The sequence below is a fragment of the Oncorhynchus nerka genome, linkage group LG4 (assembly GCF_034236695.1).
Source record: "Oncorhynchus nerka isolate Pitt River linkage group LG4, Oner_Uvic_2.0, whole genome shotgun sequence".
Classification (NCBI taxonomy): Eukaryota; Metazoa; Chordata; class Actinopteri; order Salmoniformes; family Salmonidae; genus Oncorhynchus; species Oncorhynchus nerka.
The window spans coordinates 47595376-47607816 of NC_088399.1; the positions used below are offsets into that span (position 1 = coordinate 47595376).

Sequence of the window (12441 nt, forward strand, 5' to 3'; positions counted from 1 at the left end):
ACTCTTTTCTATTTTTACCAATGACATGCCACTGGCATTAAACAAAGCACGTATGTCCATGTAAGCGGATGATTCAACCATCAGCAACACCAGCTAATGAAGTCACTGAAACCCTTAACCAAGAGTTGCAGTCTGTTTTGGAATGGGTGGCCAGTAATAAACTGGTCCTAAACATCTCTAAAACTAAGAGCATTGTATTTGATACAAATTATTCCCTAAGTTCTAGACCTCAGCTGAATCTGGTAATGAATGGTGTGGCTGTTGAACAAGTTGAGGAGTCTAAATTACTTGGTGTTACCTTCGATTGTTAACTGTCATGGTCAAAACATATAGATTCAATGGTTGTAAAGATGGGGAGAGGTCTAGCCGTAATAAAGAGATGCTCTGCTTTTTTGACACCACACTCCAAAAAGAAAGTTATGCAGGCTCTAGTTTTGTCTAATCTTGATTATTGTCCAGTCATGTGGTCCAGTGCTGCAACTAAAGAACTAGTTAAGCTGCAGCTGGCCCAGAACAGAGTGGCACGTTCTGCTCTTCATTGTAATCAGAGGGCTGATATAAATACTATGCATGCCGGTCTCTCTTGGCTAAGAGTTGAGGAGAGACTGACTGCATCACTTCTTTTTATAAGAAACATTAATAGTCAACTTACACACACACTTATCCCACCAGACATGCCTCCAGGGGTCTTTCCACAGTCCCAAAATCCAGAACAAATTCAAGAAATCTTACAGTATTATATAGAGCCCTTATTACATGGAACTTCCATCTCATATTGCTCAAATAAACAGCAAACCTGGTTGCAAAAAACCCAGATAAAGCAACACCTCGCGGCACAACGCCTCTCCCCGTTGTTCTGTACTATGTCATTCTGTATTATGTTTCTGTTTTTTTGTGGACCTCAGGAAAAGTAGCTGCTGCTTTTGGATGCTGATAAAATACCAAAAATACCAGTATTTTGTTACTTGTCATGTTTTTTGTGGACCCCCGGAAGAATAGCTGCTCCTTCTGCAAACGCGAATGTGGATCCGAATAAACCAATCCTCTCATGTTCTCTCACTGGTTCTTTGTTTACATACTGTGTCTGATGGTGAGGTGTGTGTGTGTGTGTGTGTGTGTCTGTGAAGACTTAACACAGCCTAGTACCACCACATCTAATGACATAAATTAGCATGACGGACACGGTGCATTAAGCCAATGGGATTGTGAATAGGATGGCGTCGCTCCCGGCTCTGACGCGGATTATAAGGAAGGCTGCAGAAACATTACGTCTCTCTATTCAACACATACACACTAAACAGCAGTATGTAGACTCTGCCGCTCACCACTGATACAGGGTCAGATGTCCCCCCCCCCTCATCTACCTAATGGTTAGGGTTGTGGGTAAGGGAATCTGATCCTAGATCTTAAGGCCAATGTCAATCTTGAGCCACCCTACAAATAATGGGGGTACTAAGGACAGGAGGGGAATTCTGCAGCATCGTTCATTGACATGCACAATCAGATTATCAGGACATAATATATTCCAAGGACCGGCCTGGAGTGTGATGGATGGTTGGTGCAGTCTAATCTCCACCAAGGTGCTTTGTCCAGCGCCATATTTCTTCCCTCCCTTCTGGGAGAGAGGGGTGGGAGGAAGGGAAGTACAACTCAACTCATTACTTCAGGGGTGTGTGGGTTTAAGTACATTTTTCAGGGTTGAATCCTAACCTCAGTTATGTACCAAAACTAAACTACTTAAAACTTTTGTGTAACTAAGTGGGAAAATGTGACATCCAGGACACAGGTCTTCCAAACCTAACCAGCAATTGATTGACCTTGTGACCATTCTCCTGTACCATGACAAGAACGCTCTTAGAAATGAATGAATAAAGGAAGCTCAAATCCATCCTTAGAAGGAGCGAGACATTGATTAGAGAGTAAGCCGTGTTGTCGTTGTACCAGGAGAACTATGAAGGTTTAAACTACAGGAGCAGAGAAGGAGTTCTACCCAAGCATTCACGAATGTGAAGAGTTCACAAGATTGATTTTAGTGAACATAGACCAAACACAATGCAGATCTTTTTATACACACAGACAGGAATCACAAGCAGTAGCCACGCTCTAAAGCGAGTGCGTCAATCGAACAATACCACTTTAGAATATGGAGGTGAGAATTGTGGGAATAACATAGGTAGAATCAAAGCATTTGGGTCAAGCAAACTAAGCCCATAGATAAAAAAAAAAAAATCCATATTAAATGACAAAAGATCACACTTTTGAACAATCATCGAATATGCTGCTTTTAATGTTTTTTTTTTGCTGGCATGTAAAATTGCTCTAAGCTCCTAGTGGTACATGCAAGATTAGAACAGCTTCTCTTTTCTACCTGCAGTATCCCATAAGAACGGTCAAGGTCAGATAATGCCTTTGTTGGGAGGGATTATTGAAAGAAGGTAACATACCAACAGCCACGTTGTACAAACAAACAACTGTCTGAACAAGCAGCACAGCTCCACTAACGGAGGTACCAGTCTAGCAGTCGAGGCTCCATTTCACCTTTGCTAATGTGCTCTTCGACCTCCTTCTAGAATGTTGTGTGTTTAAGGGCCTGCTGCCTGTCTCCCGATAAAGGATCAAAGTCTACCACCCGTGCAACAAATCACAGAGCAAGAGATGTCTATCCACACAGGACTTTTACAAGATAGGAAGTGGAATGCAGACATCCACCAGTGCTGTGGCCGTTGGACTGAAATGGATACCGAGTCTCTTTCCTCTGGCGTCTGGACAGTCTCTGTGGTGTGGTAAAGGTGTAGAATAAAGTTGTCCCTTGACAGACTGATCTCTCTGACCAGCTGTTGCTGGAGCAGGAAGGAGACGCGTCGCTATGAGAGACAGGATGGGGAGTGATTGATGGGTGTGATGGCAAACACAGGATATTAACCAATTGGATGAGATGAGTTAGTGCTGGACTGGAACAAAAATGTGGGCTCCTTCAGGATCCCCCAGAAATAGATTGTGAAACAGATTAGTTCTCAGTACTGAGGAGGTGGGTGGTGATATTACCTCAGCTGTAAAACACAGACTTCTCTCTGGTCGAGGCTTTAACAGTTTGTTCTTCCAGAGGTAATGAGGTAAAGAAAACGAGAAAGAGGAAAAAGAGGAGAGAGAAAGAGCAAAATAAGAGGAGAGAGGGCGAGACGAGAGAGATAAAGAAAGACAGACTGGAGAAGAGAGCGAAGTAGAGAGAACATTCCCGTCCCAGATGGACTGGGAATCTGGGAACGAGAACAGGATAGTGGTCTGGTTCAGCCAGGATGTGTTTGTGTGTGTGTGTGTCCCAGCTGTGTGATCCAGTTTATCTTTGGAGCCAGGTGATGGGGTTACAGAAACTCCCCACTGCCAGGCTATTTATACAGGAGATACTGTACCATTCAAGGTGTGTATGTGTGTACATGAGAGAGGAGAGAGAGAGTGTGTGTGTGTGTGTGTGTGTGCAGGCAATGTTCAGATGTTGGCATGAGAACACCCAGTCTCAGTTTCTCTAACATTCCTCTAGAAGCTGAGTGTTTGGGCGATCATGCAGTGTACAAGTAACAACCCCAAATAGACTTCAGGGAACACTATCTCTTGGAATAAATCTATATAATATTGCGTGTTAGGGAGTCTTATCTTGCTTCCCAAATACAAACGAAGGCAGAGATATACAGGCTTAATCTCAACCCCTTAACTCTTGACCATTTTACCTGGTTCCTGTTTAGTATGGTTCATTGTTAGCTTGGGGATTTACTGCGGTCTGTTCTGTTAAAAACACTTCACATGTAGTAAATTCAAACAGCGCAGGTTGACTTGTTATGGAACGGCTATCGGGGGGCCAAAACATTGTCAAAAGTCATGTTTGGAATCATCTGGGGCTGTTCCTGTTCCTCCACCCCCCTCCTTCTGTGGTTCCAACTAGAATTTCCTGTCCAGTCTACAGTCACCCTGGTTGCCGTTGACGATAAGAGATAGGAAGAGGAAGGAATACCCCACTTCCTATAGTCATCTAACCAAGGAAACTAAAAGGGGGACTTTGCGTCTGCCTGTAAAAAAAAAAAAAAAAGAACTAGGAGAAATAGTGCTTTTGTAATTTAATGAAACAAGCAGACAACAAGAAAATTGTGTTTGAAAAAGTTAAAGTTGTTGCTGTGAGACAATTGGGTAACCTAGGTAGCCACAGGTTGTTTTCTCCTAAAACCGACCGGGACTGTAGAGGGATGTAAACGTTACAGTCCAGATGATTCTGTGGAATTCAAAAGTACAACATGTTTAAAGATGACTTTTAAACATTGCCTGCTCCCGAGTCTCAATAGTTTGAAAAACATCATATTGTGGGGCTTCCCTCATGCCCCTTTTCATAGCAGCGCTAACAGCCACACGAGTAGTGTGCTAGCTAGCTAGATACCGACCGGAACATTAAGCTAGGAAGACCAACAACACAAACAAACGGACTATACAGCTATAAGTAGTGAGTGGAGTTTACAAACGGACTATACAGCTATAAGTAGTGAGTGGAGTTACAAACGGACTATACAGCTATAAGTAGTGAGTGGAGTTACAAACGGACTATACAGCTATAAGTAGTGAGTGGAGTTACAAACGGACTATACAGCTATAAGTAGTGAGTGGAGTTACAAACGGACTATACAGCTATAAGTAGTGAGTGGAGTTACAAACGAACTATACAGCTATAAGTAGTGAGTGGAGTTACAAACGGACTGTACAGCTATAAGTAGTGAGTGGAGTTACAAACGGACTATACAGCTATAAGTAGTGAGTGGAGTTACAAACGGACTATACAGCTATAAGTAGTGAGTGGAGTTACAAACGGACTATACAGCTATAAGTAAGTCCCTTCTGTCTTCAAGAGAGCGAGAGTTGCACCCCTTCTGAAAAAACCTACACTCGATCCCTCCGATGTCAACAACTACAGACCAGTATCCCTTCTTTCTTTTCTCTCCAAAACTCTTGAACGTGCCGTCCTTGGCCAGCTCTCCCGCTATCTCTCTCAGAATGACCTTCTTGATCCAAATCAGTCAGGTTTCAAGACTAGTCATTCAACTGAGACTGCTCTTCTCTGTATCACGGAGGCCCTCCGCACTGCTAAAGCTAACTCTCTCTCCTCTGCTCTCATCCTTCTAGACCTATCGGCTGCCTTCGATACTGTGAACCATCAGATCCTCCTCTCCACCCTCTCCGAGTTGGGCATCTCCGGCGCGGCCCACGCTTGGATTGCGTCCTACCTGACAGGTCGCTCCTACCAGGTGGCGTGGCGAGAATCTGTCTCCTCACCACGCGCTCTCACCACTGGCGTCCCCCAGGGCTCTGTTCTAGGCCCTCTCTATTCTCGCTATACACCAAGTCACTTGGCTCTGTCATAACCTCACATGGTCTCTCCTATCATTGCTATGCAGACGACACACAATTAATCTTCTCCTTTCCCCTTCTGATGACCAGATGGCGAATCGCATCTCTGCATGTCTGGCAGACATATCAGTGTGGATGACGGATCACCACCTCAAGCTGAACCTCGGCAAGACGGAGCTGCTCTTCCTCCCGGGGAAGGACTGCCCGTTCCATGATCTCGCCATCACGGTTGACAACTCCATTGTGTCCTCCTCTCAGAGCGCTAAGAACCTTGGCGTGATCCTGGACAACACCCTGTCGTTCTCAACTAACATCAAGGTGGTGGCCCGTTCTTGTAGGTTCATGCTCTACAACATCCGCAGAGTACGACCCTGCCTCACACAGGAAGCGGCGCAGGTCCTAATCCAGGCACTTGTCATCTCCCGTCTGGATTACTGCAACTCGCTGTTGGCTGGGCTCCCTGCCTGTGCCATTAAACCCCTACAACTCATCCAGAACGCCGCAGCCCGTCTGGTGTTCAACCTTCCCAAGTTCTCTCACGTCACCCCGCTCCTCCGCTCTCTCCACTGGCTTCCAGTTGAAGCTCGCATCCGCTACAAGACCATGGTGCTTGCCTACGGAGCTGTGAGGGGAACGGCACCTCAGTACCTCCAGGCTCTGATCAGGCCCTACACCCAAACAAGGGCACTGCGTTCATCCACCTCTGGCCTGCTCGCCTCCCTACCACTGAGGAAGTACAGTTCCCGCGCAGCCCAGTCAAAACTGTTCGCTGCTCTGGCCCCCCAATGGTGGAACAAACTCCCTCACGACGCCAGGACAGCGGAGTCAATCACCACCTTCCGGAGACACCTGAAACCCCACCTCTTTCAGGAATACCTAGGATAGGATAAAGTAATCCTTCTCACCCCCTTAAAAGATTTAGATGCACTATTGTAAAGTGGCTGTTCCACTGGATGTCTTAAGGTGAACGCACCAATTTGTAAGTCGCTCTGGATAAGAGCGTCTGCTAAATGACTTAAATGTAAATGTAAATGTAAGTAGTGACTGGAGTTACAAACGAACTATACAGCTATAAGTAGTGAGTGGAGTTACAAACCGACTATACAGCTATAAGTAGTGAGTGGAGTTACAAACGGACTATACAGCTATAAGTAGTGAGTGGAGTTACAAACGGACTATACAGCTATAAGTAGTGAGTGGAGTTACAAACGGACTATACAGCTATAAGTAGTGAGCGGACTATACAGCTATAAGTAGTGAGTGGAGTTACAAACGGACTGTACAGCTATAAGTAGTGAGTGGAGTTTACAAACAGACTATACAGCTATAAGTAGTGAGTGGAGTTACAAACGGACTATACAGCTATAAGTAGTGAGTGGAGTTACAAACGGACTATACAGCTATAAGTAGTGAGTGGAGTTACAAACGGACTATACAGCTATAAGTAGTGAGTGGAGTTACAAACGGACTATACAGCTATAAGTAGTGAGTGGAGTTACAAACGGACTATACAACTATAAGTAGTGAGTGGAGTTACAAACGGACTATACAGCTATAAGTAGTGAGTGGAGTTACAAACGGACTATACTCACACAAGTAAAATGCATTACCTGTGAAGAAATGTTTTCCACACACATAGCTACTTGGACACCGGGTCCCCACGTCCCACACGGAATAGCCTGAAGCCACATGGCTCTTCTCGCAGAATCTATTTCCCTACGTGGAACACTGAACTGTATATTGAACAACACAACAGCTTTTTGGCATATTTTTGTATAACTAAACACTGATGATGAAGTTGGCTCTTTTACAATTGGGGTCAAAGAAAAATTGCTGTTTGTTTTCCCGAATTTGTGGGTTTGGTCGAGGGGAATTCCTTCGTATGAATGGCCTGAATATCGACTCTTGGGTATTATAAACATCTCGAGAATACCAGGAATGATAAAGAACAGAACACTTGGAATACCGCCTAAATACACCAAACACAACGACTATAAGACTGTTTCTGGGAAACAGACGAGCAGGGGGGGAACTTGACTTCCTTTTTACTACTACTCTCAGTGGATTCATTATTTTCCAGACGCGTTCCAGGGTTTACATTCTTGGATAAAAGAAAGTAAAACCCAAACGTTTCTCAACTGATGACGCAGCATAAAAATAGCAGAACTAGAGAAAACAAAACACCACACAAGGTCTCCTCTCAAAAAACTAATTTTAATTAAAACAACAAAAAAAAGTTGAATCATTAACAAGTTTATAAAACAGTGATTTAGTTACATAAATAAATTGATATCGGTGTATCAAATCTGAATTTCAACTTCATGAGCAATGCTGACACTGTTGAAGAAGTACAATCGTTTACCTATCATAATAAATAAAATGGAATATGAATTATATTTGCGCCTCTGGACAAAGGAACTACGGACAAACCTCTAGAGGAGGAGGGGACATGAGACACTAGACAACGTTTCTGCACCCCAAAAACAAACAGAGGAGAAGGGATTTTCAAAGCACTGAACACAAAACCAGTCAGCTAAAAAAGAAAGACACTAAAAGTTGTAACCAAAGTTGGTTGGCTTTAAATTTAATGAACGAAGTTTGGTAGTTAGAACTCCCGTTTGGTTGTTTTAAAGCATTAAGACAAGGCAAGAAAGAAGGCTGTTCTCGTTGAGGAATTCTAGAGAGAAATTTTAAAAATTCAAAAAGAGAGAAACATAAATAACAAAAAGCGTTAAAAAAAGTTGGAACAGTCAAGACCTACATAGCAACTGTCTGTCCTGCACAAAGTCAGGGAGTCAGCAGAAGAGGCATGTTGTACATGTTGTTGGTTGTGGAGGCATGTACATGTTGTTGGTTGGTTGTGGAGGCATGTACATGTTGTTGGTTGGTTGTTGTGCATATAATGGAGCTTCTTTTTTGTAACTTGATCACTGCGGAAGGAGACACGAGGCGTGGTCAGGCCAAATTTCTACGCTGATTATTAGTAAAGAGTCAGGGGTTTTGTCAGATCTACATTTGACGGCTTCATAGGCACTGGGCCCTCGTTCTACATCTGTAACGCTAAGGCTCACTGATCTGGCTCCTGGGAAGTCTCTCTCTCTTTCCTCTTCTTCTGCGGTGCCCAATGAAACTGTGTCTACAACTGGAGGATATATATATTTCGCTGGTCCATACAAAATACAACATCCATGTCCTGTTTTGCAAACAGCCAGTTCCTGTCAAGCAGTCCAGTGGGTGTCAGTCTGTCTGTCTCGGCGGGGTCATCCAGCTAACAGTCCTACTGAAGTGACCCCTAACCTTTGACCTTTGTCCTGGCCCCTGATGATGCAACGCAAGGCGACACATTTTAATTGTCCTTCTGATATGTTTTTGCTATAAAAACCAAGGTACTGCAGCTTCAAGTATTTTGCATTACATAGAATATTATTTATAAATTAGTTAACGTATACATTTGTTTTTCACTATTCAGACATATACTATTATATATACACAGTACAATAAAATGCTCTCACTCTTTCTTTTTTCACTTTCCTTTTTTTTTAGAGAAATCCCTGAGAATGTATGTTGACAGTTGCTAAGTTTCCACAAGCGCAAGCACTATGACAGTATAAGTGTGTGTTTTCTGCAAGGGTGTGTTTACAGTGTTTCTGAGTGTGGGTGTGTTTTTCTGTGTTTATTTGCTTGTTTAGTGTGTGTGTGTGTGTGTGTGTGTAGCATCAGGGTGAACAACACTGCAAAGCCATGGCAGACAGTCAGACTGGAGTTGGTGATCACTGTTACTCAAGAAACAAAAACAGTAAATAAAAGGAAAAACAAGAAATGTGAACTGTTTGTTTGTGTTGTTCTTTTACTTCTACCGTTTGCACACTTTGACTACACTGAGTGGTGAGGACAAGGGGGGAGTAAAGCTGGGTCCGTACGAGGTACTTGTCACGTCTGATGCAGTTGCTCCGTTTGGTTTAAGCCGTGTTTGTCTCTGTGAGCTTTCAACAGAAGGGGAACAGGAGTGCTATGAGGACATCTCGCCACTGGACAACATATACTCAGTGGAAACCAAAAGATTGTATTTCTCTCTCTCTCACACTCTCCTTCATACATATAAAGGGACACACACACACACACACACACACTTCCTCAACAAATGTTATTTTTTTGTTTGTTTGTGAACTAAATAGGGTCTATATACACATTAATACCGATGTGGCTTTTTTATTGTTTGTTTTTAGTCGTTTCGTTTTTCTTGTTTTCTGTTTTTTCTTTCCATTTTCCATTTTTTCCGTCACTTTTTAAGTTACAAAAGGATACAAAGGCGGGATCAAGTAAAAGGGGGCGTGATCGCTCTCCATCTCTTCACCTCAATAGATCCGTCGTCGACCAATCACAAAAGTTTTTTTTAAACGTTTAGTCTTTCGTCAACCGAACCTCTCCCGTACGAGCATCATGAGTTTCTTCTTGCCCTTGTAGATCTGTTTAAGGTTGTCTATGAACTGGGTAAACTGGATGTGTCCGTCCTGGGCCATGAGGAACGTCTCTCTGGCCTTACTGAGGAACTCGATGAACTCGCTGTAGTGGCGCGGGCTGATGTGCGTGAGGCGAGAGTGCGTGGTGTTGATGTAGGCCCCGATAGTGGCGTCCAGCAGCTGCCTGAGCGGCGCCTTGTCCAGCGACATCAGCTTCCCAGAGTTCCTGCGGCTGTGCAGCGCCACCATGCCCGGCGTGGTCAACGTGCACCGTCTCAAAATGTCTGACAGTACAGTGGCGCACTTCACGCTCTTCACCACCAGGGGGATGACGGCAGTCAGCTCGTTCTTCCCCAGAGAGTGACTCAGAGCGCAGGCCCACAGCACGTCGTTGATAGCCGGGTGGGTGTCCTGGTTGTAGCTGAGGTTAAGGTGGGCCATGGCTAGCGTGGCCAGCTTGTAAGCCCTCATGGGATATCCTCTGTGCTCCATGTACCTGGCTATTGTAAAGAGCTGTGTGTAGCTCATCCCCGTGACGGCCGCGTCCAGGACGATCTGGTAGGCCGTCTCGAAGGCGATGTGGTCCTTCTCGCAGAGCGTGAGGGCGGAGAGGGCACAGTTCTGGGGGTCCTTCATGGTACACTGCAGGGCCAGGGTCCGGGCGGAGGAGGCCAGGTTCTCCTGCTGGTGACAGTCCAGGTGCAGGCGGACGATGGTGGTGTTGGACATGACGGTGGTGGCAACGATGCTTGTGGCCTCGGTCGGGGTGAACAGGGTGAACCAACTCTGCATGATGCTATCCAACGCATACACACCTACAGCAGGGGAGAGGGTGGTTAGTTTGTGGAAATATATATTCGACACACACATGCAGTACATCACTCATACACCCCGACACACATTACGCAAAACATTCTTAAAGGAGTAACTCACCAACTTCTGTGGCACAGGTGACAAGCCACCGTACCATCTCTCTCCTCCTCCAGTTCAACGTGGACAGAGTCATTCTCATCACCTTCAGGGGAGAGGGGAGCAGGTTCAGGTTAGGGGGGTGTGTGTGAGTGTGTGTGTGTGTTTACTGTGGATGTGTGTGTTACCTGAAGACCCAGCTCCAGTGAGACCTTGAGCAGTGTGATGTCCGGTAGACTGTCCATCAGAGTAGCGATCTTGAAGGCGTCCTGAGCCAGTTTGAAGATGTGAGACGAGGAGTGGATGTTCTTCTGGATGGACTCTAACACCGTTTCTAACTTACGCCCGTCGCCTGAGAAGACAAAAAAACAAACATGTAAAACAACCTATTTGCAAAAAATATCAGAAACATTAATTGTTTGAGCATGTGTGTGTATGTGAGTGTGCGTTTGTTGTGTGCGTGTGCTCGTACATACAGTATGTGTGTGTGTGTGTTTACCTTTGGCTGCGGTGAGCATGGTGGAGGCCAGTTCACATTGTTGTGACTCTATGTGAGACAGAGTGAACCAGCGAGGGTAGCGATTAGGGACCATTGACACTATATGGTGAGGTCTGGACAGATCACCTGATGGAGCCATGGATTCCAGGACCGGTAACCTAAAGACACATATTTAATATACTAATATTGACCCTTTATTTATGGCTTTGATAAGGATGTATGGGCCTTTAAGATGTCTTCTAAGGCTTATGGAAATATTCTGTGCTTCTGTTAAAGCGGAGATGAGTAAAAACGATTTAGAATAGAACATTGTAATGCCAGTATATATGAGGCTGGTTGAAGACCGAGTTTAAAAAAAAGAAGGAAAAAAAAGAAAAAAAAGATTTCAATATATTAAAAACCTACGGAGTTTAATTTGGGCAGAATGAAATGAAGTTCCAAAGGTTTCATAAGCCTCTCAGCAGTCAGAAAGAAACTCAACGTCACAAAATATATATTTATATATATATATATCACTGTATATTTATTATTCAAACAATCTCCAAAACTCATTTTCAATGCTGTTGAATTATTTAACTTGGATTCCAGCAAAAGGCAGCGTTGTGATGAAACAGCACCCAGGACAGCTCCACGCCTCACACACACGTACATCACTTGAGCCTCAAAAGGAGGCTGACCTCCCTTTTTATCTGATCTTACCTGATGTTCTTTCTGGGCATAAACTATTTATTGAAGTGCAAAGAAAAATAAGTTATGTGAGATATGTTTGTGTGTGTACTTACCTCATGGCTCTCAGTGCAATTTTGTACGCCAGTTCTGTGTCGTGAGGTAGTAGGGAGGTGAAGAGATACTTGGCAAAGGTATGCATGGGAACACTCTCTCTGTAGAGCAACTCTCCTAGACCACTGTATGGACCAGCTACGGGAGACAGAGAATACAGGCTTAGATATATTAGATAGATAGATTAGACTAAAGAGAGATTAGAAAGATAGAGATTAGCGAGAGCAACGGATGTTTGTGTAGATATGTTTAACTATACTTGTGGGGACCAGAATATACTGGCATTAAAACGTTATATTTCTAAATCATTAGTAAATAGTAATTAGACCAACAGCGAAAAAGGCTATTTCTAACGGGTTTAGGGTTAAGGTTAAAATTAGGGTTCAAGGTTAGGTTTAGGAGTTAGGG

At 44.1% G+C, this 12441-nt stretch overlaps 1 protein-coding gene across 2 annotated transcripts in view; it reads right to left on the bottom strand.

Moving 5' to 3' along the window:
* Nucleotides 1-7580: 7580 nt before the first annotated feature.
* The window catches only part of LOC115128756 (zinc finger SWIM domain-containing protein 6), an 85491-nt gene continuing 80630 nt past the window's right edge, over nt 7581-12441 (bottom strand). For both annotated transcript variants that reach the window (XM_029658895.2, XM_065017604.1), the window contains exons 10-14: nt 12036-12171; nt 11254-11411; nt 10943-11106; nt 10779-10860; nt 7581-10660 (exon numbers count right to left, since the gene is read on the bottom strand). In XM_029658895.2, the coding sequence (XP_029514755.2) occupies nt 9798-10660; nt 10779-10860; nt 10943-11106; nt 11254-11411; nt 12036-12171 (1403 nt within the window). In that variant the 3' untranslated portion in view covers nt 7581-9797. The remainder of the gene's footprint in view (nt 10661-10778; nt 10861-10942; nt 11107-11253; nt 11412-12035; nt 12172-12441) is intronic.